The sequence below is a fragment of the Scylla paramamosain genome, chromosome 31, assembly GCF_035594125.1.
Source record: "Scylla paramamosain isolate STU-SP2022 chromosome 31, ASM3559412v1, whole genome shotgun sequence".
Classification (NCBI taxonomy): domain Eukaryota; kingdom Metazoa; phylum Arthropoda; class Malacostraca; order Decapoda; family Portunidae; genus Scylla; species Scylla paramamosain.
The window spans coordinates 4,949,206-4,975,828 of record NC_087181.1 but is presented as its reverse complement, the minus strand read 5'-3'; the positions used below and the strand labels follow the sequence as shown (position 1 = coordinate 4,975,828).

Here is a 26,623-nt window from a genome sequence, read left to right as displayed (position 1 = left end):
AATGTTCAGCAACAAGGTGCATATTTTCTTCTTGGATACAGGAAAAGAAATGCAATTTATTGGTTTAGGAATGGTTGTAAGAGAATGGTGCTTGGCAGTAACTTGTGAGAGGCTGCGCTGGTCGAATGTCCGTCGTTTTAAGATGCATCATTTTCTTTGATTTAATAGTAACAAGTATTTTTCCAGCATATATAACGAAATACAGGTGAACAAGTCATCCCTTACGCCAGGTAATTATCCTTCTTAACCTGGCTTTCCTGAGACATTTTATATATTTACACTATGAGGCCACATGTCAATAAATTCTAACTACGGTATGAGGCATTTCTGTGAGATTTGAAACATGGAACATCTTTAAGTCACCCTGAAAACATCCTTGAATTCGTCCAGGTCAGAACTTTTGCCTCCCACCAAGTGTTGGGACCTCACCGCCACAAGACCATGGCTCGTCGTGGACGCTGCTCAGAGACGCCAAACTCAGCACAACTATGTGGAAAAAGTTACGAATTCGATCTATGATGAATAAGTGAAACTGAACTTAAGCCTAGAAAGAAGAACTGTACGGTATGAAAACACTATGATACAAGACGGCGTGCCTCTGGGTCAGACTGGCGCGGGGACATCTTTAATGGAGATACAAGGAAATGATAGTTTAGGTTTTGCAGGAAATATTTTTTTTCTCCCTTCCCATAATGTATCAAAAATATTCTATGGAAAACAAAATAAATTCCATAAGGATGCAAAGGAAGAGAAACTATCACGTTCTACACCCACGCACCTACTACTCACTTTACATAGCCAAGGATAATTTTTTGGGAAACTATTCATAGTTGCTCTCGGGGAAACAATCCATGCCCATCGCCAACCCATCGGCTGTCAAACTTCGGTACATCTATAAATCAATGCTATAAATCAGCTTATCTACATGAGGTGATGAAGCCTTCTAAATGTAACCCAAAACGTGGTGCTGAAAAATAAGTCCCCATTCTCTTTAATAAGGGAGTCGAGGAAATAATGGTAGCAAGGGAGCTCAGACTAGTCCGTGTTACAGTATAACCAATAACTAATATATTTTCTTATGCTATTCTACGTATTTGGGTCATCCTGTACAAGTCTCCAGTTTCGACCTGTGGAGAATGTGTGCATTGAAAAGTAGCAGAGGCGACTCGGGACTTGCTTTCTGTAGGTGATATAAAACTATCACTGATATATGTATGCTTGGAATAAGAGTTTTTGGCTCTGCTTGCAGCGTAACGCCTAGCAGGAGCTGTTAGCCCTTCAGGAAGTGTTCTAAACCAAGATAGTGGCCATACCTGGCGTGATAACTGACTTACTGGTTTGAAAAGTCGTCTATTTCACCTATAAGGCTTGTTGAGACTGGCTTTGGATCGGTGCATAGCATGATGGAGAGCAACTGCTTGTGTGATACAAGTGTAACCCATGTGTGTGTGTGTGTGTGTGTGTGTGTGTGTGTGTGTGTGTGTGTGTGTGTGTGTGTGTGTGTGTGTGTGTCTATATATATATATATATATATATATATATATATATATATATATATATATATATATATATATATATATATATATATATATATATATATATATATATATATATATATATATATATAATTCAGTCCCATTTCATTTTGTCAGTTGATAAAATTCATTTCAGTGGATTACTTTCATCACACGAAGTGCGGACACATGATGGTGGGCAATACTTGGTGTGGCATCGGGATGGCCAGGTCCAGAACCTGTCTCGTATTAGTATCAACAAGTAAATTCTGACCAAAGTTAAGTATTAATCTTAATCTCATGCCACAAGTTAAACTCCCTCCCAATATACATTTATTTCTTACTTGGATGGGGTTCCTCAAACCCCCAACTCGTACTCTCTAAACCCGTGCCTTCACCCGTGAATGCAATTCTAGGAGGAAACTGCTGGGGCCACCCCAGCGCCATCAGGTGAGGAGTGGTGGTCAACCTGAGAGGAGTTATACATAGACCATAGGTTGAATTATTTCATATTCTTGAAAAATACCGCTTGTGTTGTTGAAACGGTCTGCAGCAACCTCTTGGAGCCGTCATCAACATCGTCAATGTCGTCCAAGATGTCCAGCATCCTGTGGTGGTTGAGACCGTCCCGCAAAGGACCCATGTCCTCGCTTGTCCCGTCATCCTGGAGGTGGGAAGGGAAAGTTAAGGGTGGCATCAAGCACCACTCACACCCCTAGTCGAGTGACTCGTATGGAACAGCAGAAGAGTGAGAGCTAAACGCTACCTGGTTCATTTTGCACTGGGGTCGAATAAGCTGTCAGCCACAATGCCATCGTCATGCGAACCAGGACCTCCCTGTAGAACATTAACACTTGTCATTAATTCTTTAGGGGTGATGAATATCTTGGGTTTCTAATTAACATCTATCAGGTGTTTACACTGTACGAAAAAAGTTTCAAGAAAAGGGACAAAACATCATTAAGGATTCATGCGCTCTCATTCGGCTTACTTTTGGCAGGGTTAAAGCTTCCTTACCTTCGTATCTCAGTGTTGGTTCTGTGTGGCGGGAGGTAGAGTGGCTAGCATGGGCCTGTAATCATCAGGTTCTGTTCCATGATCCCTGCCTGAGGACTTTACCCCATTGACGTACACCATGCGGCATGTCCCATTACCCTAAAAGTTACTACTTCATCACCACCACACATCACTCACATGTTTATGGTCATCCGGTTCATCCTCAACAAGCAGATTAAGGCAGCAAGGGAATCAACAGCTGTAGTGAACTCTGTAGTGTTTATTTTGGAATCTGCCTCTATTCAAAAGCTAATTATTAATAGACGAAAATGTGCATGAGTTCAGCATTCATTTAAATCATGCTTGCTTAGGGGAGGCATCACTCATGGGTAGTTTTTTGGTATTGTAGCAAATTCACATCTCATTCATAGGCAACAAACCAAAAATACAGCACGTTCATTATGATTAATCTCCTCCTCATCGTCAGCATCATGACCATCAGCAGTAGTAGCAGCAGCACAAATGGTACTGAGCTGGACAAGACACTCACCTGAAACACTGACGGAGAGTTGTTTCTGAGGCGCAGGATCCTGAGGCAGAGCAAGACTGCTACAACACAGGTTACTATCACCAGGAAGGACACCACGCTGATCACTGCCACTGCTGCCACACACACACACACACACACACACACGCGCGCGCACACACACGAAAGGGAAAGCAGTTAGTACATGGCACACAGCCTCGGAAGCGACTTAACACATAAGTTACACAGGCATATCTACATATACTATTTAATTAAGGGAAACAGTGATAAAATAATGAACAATCAGAATTTCCATGTAAGATTATGAACATGAAGAATAAATTGACAAGCCACAGAACGCCTGACTTCTGATCTTTCTAAAATTTCTGATTGGGGCAGAGCAAACTTGGTATTGTTCAATGCCTCAAAAACTCAATTCCTCCATCTATCAACTCGACACAATCTTCCAGACAACTATCCCCTCTTCTTCAATGACACTCAACTGTCCCCCTCTTCTACACTGAACATCCTCGGTCTGTCCTTTACTTATAATCTGAACTGGAAACTTCACATCTCATCTCTAGCTAAAACAGCTTCTATGAAGTTAGGTGTTCTGAGACGTCTCCGCCAGTTTTTCTCACCCTCCCAGCTGCTAACTCTGTACAAGGGCCTTATCCGTCCATGTATGTAGTATGCTTCACATGTCTGGGGGGGTTCCACTCATACTGCTCTTCTAGACAGGGTGGAATCAAAAGCTTTTCGTCTCATCAACTCCTCTCCTCTAACTGACTGTCTTCAGCCCCTCTCTCACCGCCGCAATGTTGCATATCTAGCTGTCTTCTACCGCTATTTTCATGCCAACTGCTCTTCTGATCTTGCTAACTGCATGCCTCCCCTCCTTCCGCGGCCTCGCTGCACAAGACTTTCTTCTTTCTCTCACCCCTATTCTGTCCACCTCTCTAACGCAAGAGTTAACCAGTATTCTCAATCATTCATCCCTTTCTCTGGTAAACTCTGGAACTCCCTGCCTGCTTCTGTATTTCCACCTTCCTATGACTTGAATTCCTTCAAGAGGGAGGTTTCAAGACACTTATCCACCAATTTTTGACCACTGCTTTGACCCTTTTAAGGGACTGGCATTTCAGTGGGCATTTTTTTTTTATTAGATTTTTGTTGCCCTTGGCCAGTATCCTTCCTACATAAAAAAAAAAAAATAGTGAGCTATGTTGGCACCCTTACCAACACACACACACCCACACACATACATACGGATAAAGACATAGATAGATAGCTAGATAGATATATAGGTAGGTAGACAGCTAGATACAAAGATAGAGACAGATAAAACGAGATAGATAAACAGAGAGAGAGAGAGAGAGAGAGAGAGAGAGAGAGAGAGAGAGAGAGAGAGAGAGAGAGAAAGGGAGAGTTTAGGGGAATATGAGTGTAAGCACAAAGTTGAGCGCTCAGCAGACTTACACTCAGTATTTCTGTGCAGTTCGGGTTCCAGGGTTGCCCGGATGTAGATGTAGACAGTGGTTGAGGCGCCCACGCCCTTCCCTGTCCTCCCAGCAATGAGCACCGTGTAATTGGTATTGGAGACCAAGTCCTGGATCTGAGAGTAGCCGTGAAGTAGGCGGTCAGTTGCCACTACTTAATGGTCATTGTTGATATATAACTTCTTTCCTGCCTCTGTTTTCCTTTCACCCCTTCTCCTCGTCCTACTCCTTTTAATCTTTTTTCTTCTTCCTTTTATGTTCAATCAGTTCTCAATTCATTCATTTATTTATTTAATATTTTCTGTGACTCTCATGTAAGGAAAACGAAATGGACGGAAGGTAATGGAGGATAGAGAGGTGGCCTGGAGGAGTGAGTGGGCGTCGGTGGAGAGCTGCGGGACTAACCTGAGTGGTGGTGGAGTCAGGAGGGACGGTCTGGTTGCGCCACTCTTGCTGATCGTGAGAAAATTTCACCAGGTAGTGCACTAAACGGCCGTTGATGAGGCGTGGAGGGCTCCAGGTGAGAACGGCATCTTTCGGGCTTGCAGGAACCCACGTCACGTTCAGCGGCGCCGTGGGAACTGAATGGGGAATGGAGATTTAGAGGCTTTTTTTATTGTTTTACATTTTTCATGGTTCTCAAGCAATGGATGATATCAGGGGGGTTTGCTTCTTAAATATGCTAAACATGATGCACATTATATGAGTCAAATAAAATGGCATTAAATTTTTGTTAAACTTTTAGATAACACAAAGGAGCACTGTATAAATTCACTCTATTCACATGAAACTTATATTTATTTTATCATTGCTGTTGTTGTTGTTGTTGGTGGTGGTGGCGGTGGCGGTGGTGGTGATGGTGTTTTTATTATTATTTTTATTAATTTTTCATTTTATTTAGTAAAGCCACACTCCTAACAGTGTCCTGAGCATTAAAATCGCGGTGCTTACCTCCTTCATCTGGAGTGACGTAGGTGGTGGCGGAGTGACCTGTGAGCGTGGTGGTGGAGGCCGTGACGGTGACCTTGTAGTTGTGGTCCTGCTTCAGGCTCGTCACCGTCATCTTCCGGTTGGTGACTCGGTACAGCTTGACCTCATGGTCCTGTAGGAGCGTATAGCGTGCAGGTGTTAGCGAGCGATTGCAGGGATTTGTATGTGTGTGTGTGTGTGTGTGTGTGTGTGTGTGTGTCATGGTGTGGGACTCCTTATCAACACATACACACACACACACACACACACACACACACACACACACATAGAGAGAGAAGCACAGTTTGGATACCATAACTAACTATATATTCATCATGTTACATATTTACGTCACCAAATGTACATATTTTTATATTAACCGTGTCTCGGGAATCTTCGTATTTCGTCGGCTGTGGGCTGCGAGGACCTCTTCCCGCGGCCTCCAAATGCGTCCCCTTCACCTCACTCCGCTTGTCTTCGGGTGTTTCCGTTTGGCTGTTCGGGTCTGATTCAACGTTCTCGACCCTAATGGTGTAGAAGTCGACCTGGATCTTCCGCGGCGTGTGTTTCCAGGTGATGCGCATGCTGGTAGTGTTCAGCACCTTGGTCTGTGATGGAAGGTGGACTTAGCATGAAGGGTAATACTTTTCTCACATTTTTTTTTTTCGTTCCTCAAATCTAATGCAGAAAATTAAGCTTTATCATAAGTTTTCCGCCTAATTCGACCTCTTGGCCTTGGAAATGTAAGGTAGACATGAAAATAGATATTGTGAACAGAATGATCTGTGAAAAAAAAAGATTTGTGTTCTAGACAAAAAAAAAAAAAAGCACTTAAAATTGATGTAAGAGTAATGCTAAATGTCACACTGAACAATATGAAGTAGTATGCATGATGAGATACTAGGTCATGATACTAATATGTAAATGCTACGGTAATGCCCAGGAGTTGTCCAGTGCAGGGAAGGAGGAATGATGATGATGATGATGATGATGATGATGATGATGATAGCGGCAGTGCTGGTGGTCATGATGATGATAATAGTGGTGATGATGATAGAGATGATGTAGCAGTTAAAAAAATATATATACCTTAATAAAACAAAGCCTCAATTATCAATTTAGACTATAAGTATAAAGATCAGCTGATCATGTGACAGTCTTATAGATAGACATTGGCGTACATATTTCACAGAAAGAGTTATAAAACAGATTGTAAAAAGAACTGGGAATAAACACTAACCCTGAGCTTGTTCACTTTGATCCTGTTGGTGTTGGAGTGTTGGGAGAGGATGTGGGGAGGCTGTGGCAGTGTGCAGATGGTCTTCAGGTAAGACTCGGTGCTGTTTCGCCCGGTGCTGTAGGTGGCTCGGACCTTCACGCCGTAACACGTTCTCGGAACTTTAGGATAAGAGACATGACACATATAGCAGCGGTTCAGTTTTGTTAAGTATGTGAAATTTTAAACAAATTATCATGGATATAGAAAAATGTACAAGGGCACTGTTATCTTTCACTGATTTCATTAATTTCTATCACAGTTACCTAGATCTGTGAGTGTTAGGGAAGTTTCGGTCGTTGGGAGTTCTTTTTGCCAGACAGAGGTGGAGGTGTTATACAACACATGATAATTGGCAAGATCCTTCTGCAGTGAGGCGTCCAGCGTCCAATTTACCTGTGGCAAAAATAAGATTCATAAATCCTGAGTATCATTAATGTGGTAATGTAGAAATAGTGAGTGCAAGTCACAGAATCCTGGAAAGGCTCCTAAGAAACTGAAGATTTTACTTGAAGCGTTAACTATGACAGTGTTGTTAAATAGCCGCGTAAGTACACCTCTTCACACTATTGAAGACGAAAGCTATCACTTCGAGAGGGCGTTTGTTGTTCAACAACGGCACTCACCAAGACCTCGGTGGGCCTCTGGCTGCAAGTGGAGAGATGAACGATGAGGAAGACATTATCCCGTGGCAAGTCAGAGCTGCTGCGTGGCATCCTGACGGTGTACCAGGGCAGCCGAATCATGTGTTCTGGGTAGCCAGCACTGGTGGCCAACAGGACTCTCACTTTGTAAGATTTGTTTGGCTGCAGATCTGCCAGAACGAAAAATAACATCGATTCTCCAGTAAATTGAAACCATTCATATCTGATAACATTCCATATTCAATGATTATCTCCCGAGAGAGGAGAGACATGAAGATAGAGAGGGTGGCAGGACAATTCTTACCCTTTCCTGCATGTAGATACGAGTACATCATTGTTATACATTAATTCAAATATATTTTTGGCTAGATACAAGCACGGAGCCATTGTTACTCTAACCATTCGCTCGCACCTTGAGCTGTAAAGTACTGGACATGAATGGTTAAGGACTAAAAAGAAAAAAAAAAAAGAAAAACATTCGAACTGTGTAAGAGCTTACTTTACCTCCAAATATTGTACAAATACAAGTCTAAAAATTGTGACTACATGATGAAGTGCAACGAAAAACTACACACACATCTTCAGTAATTATGAGAAAAAGAAAAAAAAAATCAGCAAATATAAAATTAGCGAAGTACAGGCCAAAAAGTGTGCTTGTGTTTGATGTGTGAAAAATAAATAGTCGATAGAAGAAGAAGCAGACCAAAGCCAACTACACCAGGTGGGGGACTGTCTCTGCTTTACGAGATAAGCTTGGAATGTTAAGGAGCACTTGTATGGGGTGTCCAAAACATCTGTCTCACCTAATGAGGACTAAAGGGCTGCAAGACTCACTCCCCATTGGTTCTATACAAACTGATAATAATATGATCTCACTCCAAGTCAGGTCTATATAAACTGTTAATAGTATGATCTGAATGTCGACATCACAAGTAGTAAGTCATCAAGCTTCAACACAGTCTTACTATTAATGGTGTACTCCGTGACGTTTGGCTGCAAGAACTCCTCCAGATGGTAGTGTTTTCTTTTCCTCTTCCACTGAATGTTCTGCTGCATGATGGGACATTTGGTCTTGCACTCCACGAGGGTCCAGTTCGCGTACAGTTTGGTGGGCGATTTAGGGTATAGCGTCACCACCGGCATTCGGATTTTATCTGTGTTGTCAACTATACAAACTAATAGTAATATACCAGCAGAGAGCTGCATTGCTAGCATTAATTTATCACAATACGGGTGGAGATTATAACTTGCAAAAATATATACACATTTCTTTATATAACTTCGGAATGTTAAGTCAATGTTCGCATGTCTTCATTCACACACAATACCTGTAAAACAAAATCCTCTTTTGGACTGCTTTCCATTCTTCTATTCTTAGTTTTGCCCAAGAAAAATTAGGTGATATTTACCCTCCTCTTTCAACTTGATGGTGATATAATTCGAAGCCTCACTGAACAGCCCTTTTTTCGAGCCATCACTGATAAGGAAGGACCTGATGTAGAAGATGGAGGTGTGACCCGGCAGCAGCTTGTTGACCGAAGCGAAAGTCTGGTTGGTGAGGGACTGCAACTCCTGAACTTGCTTATCTGAAGGCACACAGTAAAATAACTATTGGAGTTCTTTAATGTTATGGGTAAAAAAAAAAAAAAAAAAAAAAAGTGTGTGTGTGTGTGTGTGTGTGTGTGTGTGTGTGTGTGTGTGTGTGTGTGTGTGTGTGTGATGGTACTGGGTAAGGGGGCATTAGGAGACAAAGAAACGTTAGAAATATTCCATATATTCATGAATAAGAAAAAAATATAAATGGCTTAGCTTACTGTAATCTTGAAGGTTTTCTATGTACAGTTAAGTTGCAGGTTTCAGGTGTAATTAAATTTTTTTTTTCCGAGGCTTACCTGTTATAAAGTTGATGATGTATCCGGATACATTATCAGGTGAGGGCATCCAGCTCACGTTCACACTTTCGTGATCGATCGCCACTGCACTCACGTTGACGGGAGGCAAGGGTAAATTTGCCACCATGGGAATGTTAAGGATGAAAGCATCGGAGGCCACACCTGCCCTGTTCCTGGTCACACACTGGTAAAGGCCCTGGGGCAGAAGGATTAAGAGGTGGGTGCTTTAGAAGAATATCTATGATACCCATTAATGAAAAACATAAATAATTGGATGCCTCATCTTACAAATTCGCGGATTCTAGTCCCTGGCTAAACCCGACGACGAAAGACACCGTTCGCAAGAGAGCGCGAGAGTGCACACATTTAGATAACTGGTGTACATGCATATCTTAAATATTAATGAAATAAACAATACAAGTTATCTTTTTATCTTAAATTGCTGCAATTATGCAAAAAGAAAGTATTACTTATTAGTCTGCAGAATCATAATATTCTGGATGTGGATTTTTAGGAACCATTGTGACTAAATATTTTAGACACAAGTGCGATGAGCTGCCACGTACTGTGTCTGTGGACATGATGATGCCAATGAATAAGTCCTCCGAGTTGAAGGTTTTGGTTGAATTTTTATTGGTGAATTTGTGGCGGCCAGTCTCCACGTGCAGGATTCCATTCTTGTACCAGGAGATGGAGGGTGCAGGTGTGCCCCACGTGGCGCAGGTGATCCGCACTGTCTCTCCGTTGCTGACGTTGGTGTTGAGTGGAACGGGGCGCTTGCTGACGCTCATGGAGAGCTGAACCCTCGGCGGCGTCATCATAGTGAACTCGATCATCTGAATGTGCACAGGAACAAGTAATGAAAACAATAATAATAAAAAAAAAAAAAACACTGTATATACACCGTACACATCTGTAAAAATTTGAAATACACAATATCGTTGAAGTATCCATCACTTGCACAATTCTACATTTACAATCTAGTGCCAGTACCTGAGTACTGATCGGGTCCCTGCTCTTCTTGCTGACGGCGGTGCAATTGTAGACGCCGGTGTCTTGTTCCGAGACGCTGGGAAATACTAGGGACCCTTGACCTTTTCTAATTGTCCTGTTTTTCGCGATGGGAGTCTCATCTGAGGTAAGGTTAGATGAACTTGAAAGACAGATAAAAACTCAGGCATAAGTTGAAATAATGCCAAAGCACGCGAGTTATGGAGAACCAACCATTCTTTGCAGTATTTAATGAATAAAACATCAGGAAATTATGTAATTGTGAATGTAAATTTTAGAAGCAGGTCTGGTATAAAAGACTGATATGGTTAATGGGTTGCCAGAGATTTTTTTTTTATTTCATATTATACCGGTATATTACGTTTAATTCTCTTCTGAGAGCTAAGAATACTCTGACTGAAGTTTCGTTTCCCTCACAGAGTGACAAGTGTACATGTGGCAATGTATGTGTAATCCTGTAGTAAAGGAAGCAAACCACCACGCAATAAGATAACACTACAAATGATGTGGATTCATGGAGATGATTGAGTAGTACAACATTACAATGTGGTCCCATCAGACTCAGTCACGACCCACCTATCCTCGTCCAGTGAAGGTCAGGCTCCTCGTCGTCAGTGATACATTCCAGCACCGCCTCCTCTTCATTCTTGCGAGGGACCACAGTGAGGTAGCCCCAGTTGCTCAGAAACTCCTCATTGAGCATGTCATTGATTGCTTTACACCTTAAAAGAGATAATAAAAAAACACACATAGAAAAGTACTATTTATCTTATTAAGCTGAAGCCACGTGGCCAAAGAATGTATAATTCAAACTTTATGAACATTAAGAAAACTATATGTACTGAGGCAAGACTTATTAAGACTACACAAATTCAATTTTCAGATCACAAGTTTGTCAAAATCCAGTGCAATACCCAAATACCAATAGAATGGCGATGAAAGTAGGAGTGATAATATTTCCTTTTGACTGACCTTACCTGAACATGCCTTGGTCCTGGGGCTGCACGTTAGTGATCTACAGCACCCCGGGCTTGGGCTGGTAGTACCTGGTGGGGCAAAGAGGCGTGTTATCAACTCAATAAACTCAATAAATGCTTCACAGCGGTGTGTGTGTGTGTGTGTGTGTGTGTGTGTGTGTGTGTGTGTGTGTGTGTGTGTGTGTGTGTGTGTGTGTGTGTGTTTTCTCCTCGCGAAGGAATTCTATCAATCTTGGCACTTTTTTGTGATCACTCTTTACTTTCCTCAACCTGTCTATTGTGTGTGTGTGTGTGTGTGTGTGTGTGTGTGTCTTTATGGTGACCATCTTTGTGCCTATCAATCAATCAGTTAATCGTGTTATCTATCTGTCTATTTATTTATCTATTTATTTATCTATACACCAGGCCGACAAACATCACGAAAGATGGGTAGGCGAGAGAAAGCACCGCCCCTCCATATGAACAACCACACACAAACTCCGGGGTGGTGACAGTGGAGACTAGGGCGGCGCCGCTCGAGGATACGTGATGGGGTAGGAAGGCTTCCCGAGTCGTGCACCGCGTCCACAGAGCCGCTCGCTACCTGTCATCACCAGGAAGTCCGGAATGAGGTCTAAGCCTGCGCCAGCGGTACTTCAGTCGCGGTTCTTCATTACATGTCAAAAAACCTTCAGAAACGGAGGACATTAAAGAATACGTTCGGAAGCTGAATGGTAGCGAGCGCCAGGTGGATACACTGAAACAAAGATTCCGACTTATTCGTCATTCGTCGTCACCTGAAGCAAGGGGCATGAGTCAGTAGTCATGGATCAGGACGAGTGGGAGGAGGGAGTGCTAATGCGTCACTTGTACGGAAGCGTGAACAGCGCGGAGCAGCGGCAAGAGCTGTACAAGTCCGCGGCGTAAAAATAATGTCCGTTGATGGAAAATCTTTTGTTTTTGTTTTATTGTTTAGTTAATACCTCTTTTCATGCACTTGGTATTCTTAATAACCTTTTAAACATTGTCAATAAATGACTTAAAGCTGAAATAAAGATAATAATAATAATAATAATAATAATAATAATAATAATAATAATAATAATAATAATAATAATAATAATAATAACAATATTTATTATTATTAATAATACTAATATTATTATTATTATTATTATCATTATTATTATTATTATTATTATTATTATTATTATTATTATTATTATTATTATTATTACTATTATTATTATTATTATTATTATTATTATTATTATTATTATTTTTGTTATCATTATTATTATTACTATAATCATCACATGAGAGTAGATAAATTGCTTCCCAGCCTTCACGCACACATTATTATATTTCCGCACACACAGCATCACAGCTTCACGCACACACCACCATACTTTCAAGAAAACAGCACTGGATTTTCACGCATACAGCACCATATTTTCATTTACACTGCAGTATATTTTCACGTACACAGCACCACACAGCCTTTACGAGAAAGCAATACAAAACCATGAAAAAAAATGAAATACATCAGTTACATTAAATTATGTGAATGTTTCACATACACACATTACACACAAATGTGTTATCCCGTAGCAAATTATAAATAAAATAAGTACAGTTGGAAAATGATCATCTAGCTCAGGTAAAAGCCCGGGAATTACCTGGAGGTTAGAATATATATCTCGTGCTTTTGGATCTAACATTGACAGTGTTTATGATAGACACACATGTGGTGGCCACGCCCATCATGTATGGCACACTTCCTTTTCGGCTGCGTTTCACAGATGATGATTTCAATGTACTCTGAGTCGCGAGAATCACTATCACTGCCAAGGACATTGCACTGGTATTGTAAATCATCGTAATTCCTGAAGATTTCAAAATAATCTTTCATATTGTGATACGTGGCATAACTTCATTCCTCCCAGAGTTCGGCGAGAAGTCTCAATCAAGTCTTAGTGAGCGAGGCCGTAACCTGGAAAAGAGGGAGTGGTAAACCACAAAGAGGTTTGCCGCTGAAAAATAATGTCTTGTCTTCAGTTACTCCCGAGGACTGCGCTAGTACATATTTCCGGGACCACGCTTCTTAACACTAATACAGAAGGTGGGCTACACTCCCTCGCTGGTGGTGATGACGACAAACCTTACACGATTTATAGATTAGAGCTGAAGACATTAAAAGTTACTCCAAAATTACGAAGAAAATTATGTTTTCTTCTAAAAGAATTTGGTGGGATAAGACAACGAGACACTGGCGTCTGTCGAGGTTGAAAGATCACTGGAATCGCAAGAGACATCAACCGTGGCGGAAGTATCACAAGAATCATTAGCATGAGGGACCACAGGTATAAAACAAAGAAATAGTTGAAGTGATGTAGTTGATTAAGATTTAGTCAGAACTGCCACAACAAATATGGTTAAGTCTCACTCATAGAGAGATCGAAGATGCAGTATCTTGTAGGATCTTTACAGAGTACTGGGAAGTAATGACCTTCACCAAAATAGAGTAGGGGGAATAGGAATAATCAGGGGCAATATCACTTGTAACCGCCTGCACCACACCTCCGGAAACAGTGGATTCCAAAGAAGCAACAGCCTTCTTCTCACAACCTTCTTGAAAGAGCAATAGTCTCAGGGGGGAGAAAGAGAAGATAATCTTTCATCAGAAATAGGTGGCTCTTATGATGATGGGGTTAGGAAATTAAGAAAATAGACGCAAAATGAATCGATTGCACGACCAGATTTTTTTCTATCACCTATCTATGGTCAAGTCTGTGACAATATGTGCTTGTCAGGGAACGTGTGGAGATATGTGAGTGGTGGTGTATTTGTGTTGTGAGACACAAGGAGACTTACTCGGCTTACAGGTTTTCTGTTTGAAGCTTTGACGGGGAAATTACATAGTGGGCTGGGAACGGTCTTGGAGACAAAGTTACTTTTATTTTTTATTAGACCACGAAACAGATACCAGTCATCAGCATACACAACAGCTTGAGCGGCTGTTCTAACCCCCTTGTCTGCAAAGTCAGGAAGTATGGAACTCTAGGTCAATTTTCGCCATAAAATTCCCCAAGATAGCCAGTTCCGCTAACCTCTCATAGCTACCCGACACTTGCTCACAACGCACCCATAGTTTGAATGTATCATCTAACTTTGAGGACACCCCCCTCAACTTTTTCTTCATTAACTTCTGCAACATTCGCGGTCTAAGATCTAATTTTCAATCTGTAGAACATCACCTCTCCTCTTCTAAACCTCATCTTCTTTTCCTCACTGAAACTCAGGTGTCTGAGGCAACTGACAGTAGCCCCTTTTCTGTTCCCTCCTACTTTCTCTATCCTCATTTTCGATCCAAAGCTGGATGCTGCGTTTATGTGCGCAATGACTTAACCTGCTCTCGTGCCCACGCTCTTGAATCTTCCGAGTTTTCCACCATCTGGCTACGACTACAGAGTCATTCTCATACTAAATTTATCTGTGCTGTATACCTCTCTCCTAACTCCTCTGACTATAAGAAATTCTTTGACTACTTAACTTCCAAAGTGGAGCACATTCTGACCCTCTTCCCTTTTGCAGAGATCTCCATTCTTGGAGACTTCAATGTTCACCACCAGCTTTGGCTTTCCTCTCCCTTCACTGACCATCCTGGTGAACTAGCCTACAACTTTGCTATCCTCCATGACCTAGAGCAATTGGTGCAACACCCTACTCGTATTCCTGACCGTCTTGGAGATACGCCCAACATTCTTGACCTTTTCCTGACCTCTAATCCTTCTGCTTATGCTGTCACCCTTTCTTCTCCGTTGGGCTCCTCCGATCACAATCTCATATCTTTATCTTGTCCTATCACTCCAATCCCTCCTCAGGATCCCCCTAAGCGAAGGTGCCTCTGGCGTTTTGCCTCTGCTAGTTGGGGGGACCTGAGGAGGTATTTTGCTGATTTTCCTTGGAATGACTACGGCTTCCCTGTCAGAGACCCGTCTTTGTGTGCTGAGCGCATAACAGAGGTGATAGTGTCTGGCATGGAGGCGTACATTCCTCACTCTTTTTCTCGTCCTAAACCTTCTAAACCTTGGTTTAACACAGCTTGTTCTCGTGCTATACATGATAGAGAGGTGGCCCACAAAAGGTACTTAAGCCTTCCATCACCAGAATCTCATGCACTTTATATTTCTGCCCGGAACCATGCCAAGTCTGTTCTCCAACTAGCCAAAAACTCCTTCATTAACAGAAAATGTCAAAACCTTTCAAGATCTAACTCCCCTCGTGATTTCTGGCATCTAGCCAAAAATATCTCCAATAACTTTGCTTCTTCTTCTTTCCCTCCTCTACTTCAACCAGATGGCACCACTGCTATCACATCTATTTCTAAAGCTTAACTCTTTGCTCAAACCTTTGCTAAAAACTCTACCTTGGACGATTCTGGGCTTGTTCCTCCCTCTCCTCCACCCTCTGACTTCATGCCACGTATTAAAATTCTTCGTAATGATGTTTTCCATGCCCTCGCTGGTCTAAACCCTCGGAAGGCTTATGGACCTGATGGGGTCCCTCCTATTGTTCTCCGAAACGGTACCTCCGTGCTTGCTCCTTGCCTAGTCAAACTCTTTCAGCTCTGTCTGTCAACATCTACCTTTCCTTCTTGCTGGAAGTTTGCCTACATTCAACCTGTTCCTAAAAAGGGTGACCGCTCTAATCCCTCAAACTACCGTCCTATTACTTTAATTTCCTGCTTATCTAAAGTTTTTGAATCTATCCTCAACAGGAAGATTCTTAAACATCTATCACTTCACAACATTCAATCTGATCGCCAGTATGGGTTCCGTCAAGGCCGCTCTACTGGTGATCTTCTGGCTTTCCTTACTGAGTCTTGGTCATCCTCTTTTAGAGACTTTGGTGAAACTTTTGCTGTTGCCTTGGACATATCAAAAGCCTTTGATAGAGTCTGGCACAAAGCTTTGATTTCCAAACTACCCTCCTACGGTTTCTATCCTTCTCTCTGTAACTTCATCTCAAGTTTCCTTTCTGACCGTTCTATTGCTGCTGTGGTAGACGGTCACTGTTCTTCTCCTAAATCTATTAACAGTGGTGTTCCTCAGGGTTCTGTCCTGTCACCCACTCTCTTCTTATTATTCATTAATGATCTTCTAAACCAAACTTCTTGCCCTATCCACTCCTATGCTGATGATACCAACCTGCACTTTTCCACGTCTTTTCATAGTCGTCCAACCCTTCAGGAGGTAAACATATCACGCAGGGAAGCCACAGAACGCCTGACTTCTGATCTTTCTAAAATTTCTGATTGGGGCAGAGCAAACTTGGTATTGTTCAATGCCTCAAAAACTCAATTCCTCCATCTATCAACTCGACACAATCTTCCAGACAACTATCCCCTCTTCTTCAATGACACTCAACTGTCCCCCTCTTCTACACTGAACATCCTCGGTCTGTCCTTTACTTATAATCTGAACTGGAAACTTCACATCTCATCTCTAGCTAAAACAGCTTCTATGAAGTTAGGTGTTCTGAGACGTCTCCGCCAGTTTCTCTCACCCCCCCAGCTGATAACTCTGTACAAGGGCCTTATCCGTCCATGTATGGAGTATGCTTCACATGTCTGGGAGGGTTCCACTCATACTGCTCTTTTAGACAGGGTGGAATCAAAAGCTTTTCGTTTCATCAACTCCTCTCCTCTAACTGACTGTCTTCAGCCCCTCTCTCACCGCCGCAATGTTGCATATCTAGCTGTCTTCTACAGCTATTTTCATGCTAACTGCTCTTCTGATCTTGCTAACTGCATGCCTCCCCTCCTTCCGCGGCCTCGCTGCACAAGACTTTCTTCTTTCTCTCACCCCTATTCTGTCCACCTCTCTAACGCAAGAGTTAACCAGTATTCTCAATCATTCATCCCTTTCTCTGGTAAACTCTGGAACTCCCTGCCTTCTTCTGTATTTCCACCTTCCTATGACTTGAATTCCTTCAAGAGGGAGGTTTCAAGACACTTATCCACCAATTTTTGACCACTGCTTTGACCCTTTTATGGGACTGGCATTTCAGTGGGCATTTTTTTTATTAGATCTTTGTTGCCCTTGGCCAGTGTCCTTCCTACATAAAAAAAAAAAAAAAATGAAAGTATCGGTATACTTATCAGTACAGTCTAGGGAGGTCCAACCCTCAAAAGCACCAACTGGAACAACAAGGCACAACTTCCCAGAAGTGTCAGCTGGCCGCGCTTACATGACCTCGCACGACCCTACTACTGGTTCACACCGAACCAGTAATGAGTTTTCGAGACACTAAGTGTGGCACTTCGAACACCCTAGTACTAATTCATTGCCGACACACACACACCAGAAACTACCAAACATCAGAATTAAATACGTGGTTACAATGAGGCGTGCGAAACAATTATTACGGTATTAATATCAGAAAGGAGATTATGGCGTCAGCTCTGTAGATAAATATGTATTGTTATGTAAAGAGTCACGTTTATGTAATGCTAAAAACCTCCGAAACTGCATGACAGCTGCTCTAGCTGGGGTGGGGATGGAAGTGGTGTCCGCTTTCGCTCCCCCAAGAAAGGAAAGCACTTTACGAGTGTGCTAACCCTATAAAAATACTACATTAACTAAGAACAGAAAAAAAAGAAGAAAATGAGAAAACAAGAAAACAAAATAGGAAAGAAGAAAGAAGTAAAGTAGGAAGGATGCAATAGTACAAATCCGTGGAAGATCTCGGTCACGACACGAGAAACCTTCCCTCTGGTGGAGAATAATGACGCAACTTTCGCGATGTTCTACAGATTATGGTACTTTATTTTGTGTTCCTGATGTTGCTGAAGCGGATTGCGCTGAACCTCTACAGTACTGATGCCCGTAGCTTTTCAAAACTTCTGTGAGACTGAGACTATTACATATTGTAGTTGATGCAGTACAAAGGTCAGTGAGAGTCAAGAACGCTACAGAATCAGCATTATTTAAGAAATATGTAGCTGAGGTACAAACCAAAAAGCTCTGTGTACTCTTTCTATCTTCTGGGTTTATTTCGGTTTCATGGCGGTGATGCAAAAAGCAGGCAACAGATGTTAACAGAGCCCATAATTATTACAGTATACAGCCATTGCTTTCGTTACATTTTAAAATGAGAACGATGTATTTCCTATTCTAAAAACACTTAAGTAAGAGGAGAAAGTTCTAAAGATTTAAAGGCTTATGGCCGAGGAAGCATTGTATATGATTAAGCCTATGAACGCTCCACAACAGCCTCGCTTACAACTAAAGTCTTAAGATGAACAAAAGGCGAAACTTGGTATTTACAACTTCTCAGCTGTAAAATCGTTGCTACCAAGTCAGTCAATCACACTTTAAAGCATTCAGTCTAATTGACAGCCGGCGGTGCACAATTAGAAAACGCCAAAAAGGAACTTTGCACAAACACACAAAAGAAAGAATGCACGTCAGTTTAGCTCACCTGGATTTGTTTACCGGCAGTGCGGCATTGTCTTTGAGCCAGATGTAGGAGGCCACGGGTAAGGAGGCCATGTGGCAAGTTAGACGGACAGCACGACCTTCCTCCACCGTGTTGTTCCTCGGCTTTATCTGCCACACGCCTGTGCCTGCGGAGTGGAAAACGTGCCAGAAGTTATCACAAATCAGCTTCAGGATTCAGTCAGACATCTCTAGATGACAGTCATGAGGAGATAATAGTTACAAGATCTTCACCATCACGAAGGCACGGCTCCTGGAAGGCTGTAGTTAGGTTTCCGACGTTAGAGAACCATTGTTATAAGGTCGTAACATACCTACAATTACCAGTTACGGTTATCACGGAGGGTAATAAGCCCATGCCACGCAGGAAATTATAAAGGAGATTCTGAGAGCGCGCTGTCAAGGACTCGTGCGACGCACTTCATCACTGGCCTAAATGACCCGCAAGCAGCGCCCACCCACCGCCACCAGCCAACGCCGCTCACTCGAGACTTGGAGACGCGTTTACGACTTCCTTACAACACATAACAAAAGTCCTCCAGTAGTCGATATACAAAGCGCACACACACACACACACACACACACACACACACACACACACACACACACACACACACAGATAGAGGCAGATAAGTTTATTGACAATAAATTGAATACAGCTATTAATTACAGTTGCAGATAGTTCTGTAGAATGATTCCCATTATTACACATTAGTTAGTCCTGGACCAAGAACAATGATCCTACTTTAAAACAAACTCAAACGATAAACTACTACTACTACTACTACTACTATTACTACTACTACTACTACTACTACTACTACTACTACTACTACTACTACTGCTACTACTACTACTACTATTACCACTACTACTACTACTACTACTACTACTACTACTACTACTACTACTACTACTACTACTACACACACGAATTTTGTCCAAAAATGATTTTTTGTCATATAAAAAAAAAAAAAATGAAACAAACTCATTATCTAATAAACACAACACTTCACTGAAGAAAAACAGCCTTGCAGTGAAGAACAAGGAACGACGTGCTAATACTGGCACTGAAACTGGCGAACTCTGGCAGGGCAATGATAGGAGGCACCTTTCGACAACACTATCATTGCAAGACAAACAGAATACTACCACGCACTCCAACATTCTCAAAATAAAGTAACAAGGGAAGGCAACTATGAGACCGCGGCTTTCAACTATTACGAGACATTGTATATATATAAAAGATAGTTAGGTATGTGAATGTAAACAGTGGAAGAAAAAATGTTGGAACGTTACTTCCTCCTCTCTCTCTCTCTCTCTCTCTCTCTCTCTCTCTCTCTCTCTCTCTCTCTCTCTCTCTCTCTCTCTCTCTCTCTCTCTCTCTCTCTCCGAGAAATGCATCAATAAAGCAGATGTACGAGTTTTGGATGAGGGGTTTCAAACTGTGCACTGAGACAAGAATAAAAATAAAAAGTACCGGTTGCTCAAATTTTCCAGCCTGCACTGATGAACTCCGCTTGGCAGTCATGGAAAAATAGGCAGAGAAAAAGTAACGCGCTGCTCCTTGCAATTAGCGTCATTTTCACGAGAGAGAGAGAGAGAGAGAGAGAGAGAGAGAGAGAGAGAGAGAGAGAGAGAGAGAGAGAGAGAGAGAGAGAGAGTAACAGAAAGAAAGAAAGAGAAGGAAAGAGACACAGAAAGACAGAGACAAACAGATTTCTCACCTTTCTCACCAGACGCAAGGTAGGCAATGCCTGTCAGTGTCCGGCCTCTACGAATCTTCTCCAAAGGTCTCTATCCATGAAATCCTCATCTCTGGTTATTTCTTGTAGATTTCTTCCTCTTCGTTCAGCAGCTTCTTCAACTCCCTGCATCCATCGCTTCCTAGGTCGTCCCACCGGCCTCCTGCCTAGAGGAACCCATTCCAGAAACTTCCTTGCGTATCTTGTATCTTCCATTCTTTGGACATGTCCATACCATCTCAATTTGTTCTTTTCAATTATCTTCAGTACAGATGTTATCCCTAATCTCTCTCTGGTTTCTTCATTTCTAATTCTATCAAGTCTGGTCACACCTCGGATCATTCTCAGAACTCTCATTTCTGCTGCTTATATTTGTGAAGATGTTCTTGTTGTCAGTGTCCAAGTTTCTGACCCATATAGAAGTACTGGTCTTAGTATTGTTGTAAATATTATGGTTTTAGCTTTTGTTGGAATATTCTTATCTTTAAGTATGGGATACAATGCACTGACATTTGCATTGTACTTCTGTATTCTATTTAAAATTTCTATATTCTGTCTGTTTTCCTCGTCGAAAAGTACTCCCAGATAACAAAATTTGTCGGTCTGCTTCAGTTTAACGTTTTCTATGTAAATATTACATTCCTCCTTTATTCTGCCAACTTTCATTATTTCTGTTTTTTGTTTGTTCATTCTCATTCCTTCCCTATTTAAGACATCATTCCATCTTGTCATGGCCTCTTGAAGATCTTGTTGGCTTCCTGGCACGACAGCGACATCGTCTGCATAGGCCAGCGTGATCTCTTTATCCTCCCTTACACACACTTCCTTCAGGCATCTGTCCATGTATATAATGAATAGCAAAGGAGAGAGCACTCCCCCTTGTCTCACTCCTGTCTTAATGCTAAACCATTCACTCTCCAGCTCTCTGTTCTTGACTCTGCTCTCCGTGTTCTTATATATACTCTTAATTACTCGTATCAGTTTAGAGTTTATGCCGTAGTCTTGATGTTGTAAGACTCTCCACAAGCAATCTCTTCTAATTCTATCAAAGGCTTTTTCCAGATCTATAAAAGCCACATATTTATCAGTGCTCCACTCCCAATTCTTTTCCATTATCATCTTTAAAGTGAACACTAGATCTGTCGTGCTCCTATTGGGCCTGAAACCATACTGCCATATTCCTAGTTTCTCCTCGACACAGGTTCTTAATCTTTTCTCAACTATTCTTTCATACAATTTTCCAACATGAGATAACAGGGATATGCCTCTATAATTTGCACAATCTGTTTTACTGCCTTTCTTATATATTGGACATACTATTGCTTTGTGCCAGTCATGGGGCACTTTCTCCTCTTTCCACGCATTACTAAAAATGTACCTCATCCACTCTACACATTCTTCCCCAGCAGCTTTAAATAGCTCTATAGGGAGCTCGTCGTCCCCTGGGGCTTTGCCGCTTCTCATCTTCTTTAGTGCCTCCTTCACTTCCTCTATACTGATCTCATTTGGGTTCTCTCCTTGTTCCTCCTGTATATCTAGATTCCGCTCTTCATCCACTTCCACATCCTCCACATTTAGAAGTTCTTGGAAGTATTCTCTCCATCTTTCTTCAATCTCCTGTGGTTTTGTTAGTAGTTCTCCTGTTTTGTTCATTATTGCATATGTTGATTCGTTATTTCCTTTCCTATAGTTCTTAGCCATGCTATACAATAATTTTCTTGTTCCTTCTACGTCTCTCTCTAGATCTTGACCAATCTTGATCCACATGTCCCCCTTGGCTGCTCTTTTGGTTGCTTTTGCACTGTTTCGTTTATCTACGTAATCTTTTCTATCTTCAATGTTTCTTGTTTTCATCCATTTTCTGAAAGATCTTGTTTTTTCTTTGACTGCTTCCTTAACATCATAAGTCCACCATGCACTACTTTTCTTTTTGGTTCCATATTTGATTTTAATACCAACTGTCTCCTCAGCTGCCCCATACACAGTGTTCTTGAATTTATTCCATTGTTCTTCTATGTTCATTTCTTCCAATTCCAGTTCGGTTGGTTTTCGTAATGTTACCAGTTGCCGCAGTGCTTGCTTCTTCTCTTCGTCCTTGAGGTTTTCCAGTTTGAATCTCTTTTGCTTTTTCTTGACTTTTTCCTTTGGTTTTACAATTTTCAATTTAGCCACCACCAACCTGTGGTCAGAGTCTAAGGACACAGATGGTATGGTCCTAACATCTTTAAATATGTTTTTCTTGTTGGTGAGAAACAGGTCAATCATTGACCTCTCAGTATATCCTTGTTGTGCTGCATTCCACCGATACCATGTCCATTTATGGCTCTCCTGATGTTTATAATAAGTTTTCATAATGGACATGTTATTCATCACACAATAATCTATTATTCTTTCTCCCTCCTGGTTCCTTTCGCCAATGCTAAACTCTCCGATGACGTGCTCTACTCCATCTCTATTCTGTCCGACATGTCCATTCATGTCTCCCATGACAATGACATTCTCATGATGTCTTATTGTTTCTGTCATTTCCTGTAGAGTTTCATAAAACTGCTCTTTCTCCCTCAGACTTCTGCCCTGTTGTGGAGCATATGTTTGGATAATGCTAATTTTTGTCTGTTCTATAGTTAACGTTATAGCCATCACTCTCTCATTTATGCAGTCCATACTGTCCATCCTTTCTGCCATCAGTGGTGACATCATTTGAGTGTATTCCTCATTGTTAGGTACCAAAACGCAAAAATAGAAGCAAAGTACCTTGTACATGGAAAGGAAGGGAGATATCCAGGAACGTATCTTCTGAGTGTTTATGAGAGTACTAGGCACTAAAACACTAAAAAGCATGAAAATCACCGTATGAGAGAAAATAATATACCAAAAAAGTCTCTTTTCAGTGTTTTTGAGCTGTTGGCGTACTAAAATGCTGAAATGCATGCAAAACAGCTTTTATGGAGAAACATAAAAACATTACCGAAAACAAATATTTTGAGTATTTCGGATCTTGGTAGGTAGAAAAATGCCAAAATGCATGGAAAGTACCCTGTACAGAGAAACGAAAAGATATTACAAGAAATGTGTATTAAAAGAGTTTTTGAGCTTATTAGGTATGAAAACGCTGAAACGCATAAAGAATTCTTTATATGGAGAAACAGAACATTCTCAAAAAGCGTGTATTTCAAGTGTTTTTCATATTATTATGTACGAAAACGACAAAATGCATGCAAAGTTCTTACTTGTATAGGAAAACGAAGCGACATTAAAACAAACGTGTCTTTTGAGTGTTTTGGAGAATCTTAAGCACAAAAAGCGCTAAGAAGCCTGGAATTTACTCTATATGGCGATACAAACCATACGAAAAAATACGAATACGAAGATACGAAAAATGTGTCTTTTCAGTCTTTCTGAACTTCATAAGTACAAAAATGCTAAAAAGGCATGCAAAACATACTCTATGGAGAAAGAGAATAGCATTATCATAAAAGAAATAGTGTTTTTGTTCTTATTACGTCGAAAAAATCAAAATCCATGCAAACTACCCCATATGGGGAAACGAAAAGACGTTACGAGAAACACGTATTTCCCGTATGAGTGTTTTTAAGTTTCTTAGGTAACAAAACACTAAAAGTCACAAATAGCAGTCTATATTGAAAAAAAAAACATTACCAGAAACGTGTATTTTTAGTGTATTTCTTATCGTTAGGTAACAAAACATGCAAAGCATCCTCATTAAGCAAAGAAAACTAGATTTCAAGAATCGTGTGTTTTGAGTGCTTATGAAGATAAAGCACCCTACATGGGGAAAAAAAAAAAAAAAGATTTTGAGTATTTTAAACTACTTACATACGAAAACGATAAAACGCATGCAAAACGCGTTATATAGAGTAACACAATAACATTAACAAATAAAAGTATTTTGAACCTTACAAAAATGTACTCCTAAATTAGGAAACGAAAAGACTTAACGAGAAACTTGTATTTTGAGCATTTTTGAGGTTCTTATTTCTTAAAACATGAAAACGCATGAATAGCATTCTATATGAAAAAAAGAAAAACATTAACAAATTTTAAGCACATTTCACATTGTCAGATATAAAAATGCCAAAAATGCATGCAACGCATCATATATGGGGTAAGGAAACGAGATTTCCAAAAACATATCTTTTTAGTGTTTATGAGTGTTCACTGCCAAAACGAAAAAAGACCATGAAAACACCTTATATGAAAAGAATAAATATGTAAATAAAATAAACTTTATGGAAAAACAAAATATTTGACGAAAAACCAGTATTTTGAGTGTTATTTTAGATTCTTACGAAGATAAACGCCATAATCCATAGAAAGTACCCTAGATGGGGCAACGAAAACATATTACAAGAAACATGTATTATCATTGTTTTTAGAGCTTCTTAGGTATCAAAAGGCTAAAACAAATAAATAAATAACTGTATAAATAGAAACAGAACGGCATGACGAATATGTGTATTTTATTTTTTTTTCCATGTACGAAAACGCAAATATGCAATAAAAGTCTCCTATGTGGTTAAACATTACGGCATTACAAGAAACATGTCTCTTGATTGTTTTTGAGCCTGTTACACAGCAAAACGATATATGGGAATACAAAATAACATGAAGAACATGTATTTTCAGTGCTGTTGAACTTCATATGAACCAAAACAATATATGCATGTTAGGTATGCAAAACACACTTTATTAAAAAAATGAATAAAATTAATATTTTCCAGTGTTTTTGAGGTTGTTACGTAGAAAAACGGGAAAAAGCATGTAAATTATTCTATATGGGGAAACGAAAAGACATTACCAGAAACATGTAGGCATTATAAATGTTTTTGAGCTTTTATGGTACCAAACCCTTAAATTCGTTCATACTATTTCAAGAAACAAAACAATATTACGACAAAAATGTAATTTCAGTGTTTTTCACATTGGTAGGTACCATTATGCCAAAATGCATGTAAAGCAACCTATATCTGTAAAAGAAACGCATTTTCTAGAAAGTTGTCTTTTGAATGCTCTAAAAAGCATGGAAAGCACCCTATATAGGGAAAAAAACCACTTCATTAAAAAAAAAATGTGTCTTTTAAGTGTTTCTGAGCTACTTATTAGCTACGTATCAGAACGTTAAAACGCATGCAAAACTCTTTCATGGTGAAACAAAATAACATAACAAAAATAAGTATTTTGTGTGTTCTTGAAATTGTTACGTATCAAAACGCCAAAATGCATGACTATATGGGGAAATCAAAAGACATTACGGTAGACATGTATTTGAGTATTTTAAGCTTCTTACCAAAACGCTAAAAGACATGAATAGCAATAAATATGGAAAAACAGAACAACTTAACAATAAACGTATTTTTGGAGTGTGTTTCACAGTGTTAGGTACCAACACGTCAAAATGCTTGGGAACTACCTTATACAATGAAACAAAACGATATTATCAGAAAGTGACTGTTTTTAAGATTCTTAGGTACCGAAATGCTAAAACGTGTGAATAGCATTCAATATGGAGAAATATTATGATAAGAGTGCATTTTCACTTTTTTTTTTTTTTTTTTTTTTTTTTGTCCGGTACCAAAACGACAAAATGCATGGAAAGCACTTTATGTTGGGAAATGAAATGACATTACTAGGAAAGTGTGCAACCTATTTGGGAATACAAATGAATATTAACAAAATGGTGTTTTTTGTGTGTTTTCAAGCTTCTTTCATAACAAGATGCTGAAATGCATTTAAATACCCTTCACGAACAAACTTAATAACATTACCAAAGTCTTAAATTTTGAATATTTTTAACTTCTTACATAATTATAAAAAACGCCAAAATGCATGTAAACTACTCTATAATGGGAAACAAAACGATTTTACCAGAGACGTGTATAATGATTGTTTTTGAGCTTCTCAGGTAGGAAAATGATAAAACAAGTGAACAAGTCTTTATAAAAAGAAAAAAAAAATAATAATATAAAAAAAAACATACGTTTTAATTGTTTTTCACCTTATCAGGTACCAAAACACCAGAATGCATCCAAAGCACGTCATTTGATGAAAAGAGAACAACGTTCCCCCCAAAAA

The 26,623-nt window shown here is 40.2% G+C and overlaps 2 protein-coding genes across 2 annotated transcripts; both read right to left on the bottom strand.

Moving 5' to 3' along the window:
* Positions 1–1,633: 1,633 nt before the first annotated feature.
* LOC135116282 (protogenin-like) lies at positions 1,634–11,312 on the bottom strand. Its single transcript, XM_064033644.1, has 16 exons — positions 11,305–11,312; positions 10,904–11,049; positions 10,310–10,449; positions 9,883–10,152; positions 9,317–9,512; positions 8,834–9,010; positions 8,390–8,578; positions 7,407–7,594; positions 7,047–7,176; positions 6,745–6,902; positions 5,885–6,112; positions 5,487–5,637; positions 4,941–5,116; positions 4,516–4,651; positions 3,061–3,173; positions 1,634–2,178 (listed from the first exon to the last, which is right to left on the bottom strand). The coding sequence occupies exons 1-16, from the start codon at positions 11,310–11,312 to the stop codon at positions 2,017–2,019; spliced, it is 2,568 nt and encodes an 855-aa protein (XP_063889714.1). The 3' UTR covers positions 1,634–2,016.
* A 30-nt stretch (positions 11,313–11,342) lies between these two features.
* LOC135116281 (craniofacial development protein 2-like) lies at positions 11,343–23,203 on the bottom strand. The gene is made up of 3 exons (XM_064033643.1): positions 22,486–23,203; positions 18,769–18,913; positions 11,343–11,373 (listed from the first exon to the last, which is right to left on the bottom strand). Exons 1-3 carry the CDS (start codon positions 23,201–23,203, stop codon positions 11,343–11,345), a joined length of 894 nt encoding a protein of 297 aa, XP_063889713.1.
* Between the last annotated feature and the right edge of the window lie 3,420 nt (positions 23,204–26,623).

Excerpts from the sequence above, each read along its gene's own strand:
- LOC135116282 (XM_064033644.1), bottom strand. Across the intron at positions 5,638-5,884 it reads ACGAAGATTCCCGAGACACG|GACCATGAGGTCAAGCTGTA; the intron begins GTTAATATAAAA and ends ACGCTCCTACAG. Across the intron at positions 5,117-5,486 it reads CGTCACTCCAGATGAAGGAG|TTCCCACGGCGCCGCTGAAC; the intron begins GTAAGCACCGCG and ends TTCCCCATTCAG.
- LOC135116281 (XM_064033643.1), bottom strand. The coding sequence starts at position 23,203 with ATGGACAGTATGGACTGCATAAATGAGAGAGTGATGGCTATAACGTTA. Across the intron at positions 18,914-22,485 it reads GGCAGCTGAGGAGACAGTTG|GCACAGGCGTGTGGCAGATA; the intron begins GTATTAAAATCA and ends TCCACTCCGCAG. Across the intron at positions 11,374-18,768 it reads CTGCCGGTAAACAAATCCAG|GTACTACCAGCCCAAGCCCG; the intron begins GTGAGCTAAACT and ends TTGCCCCACCAG.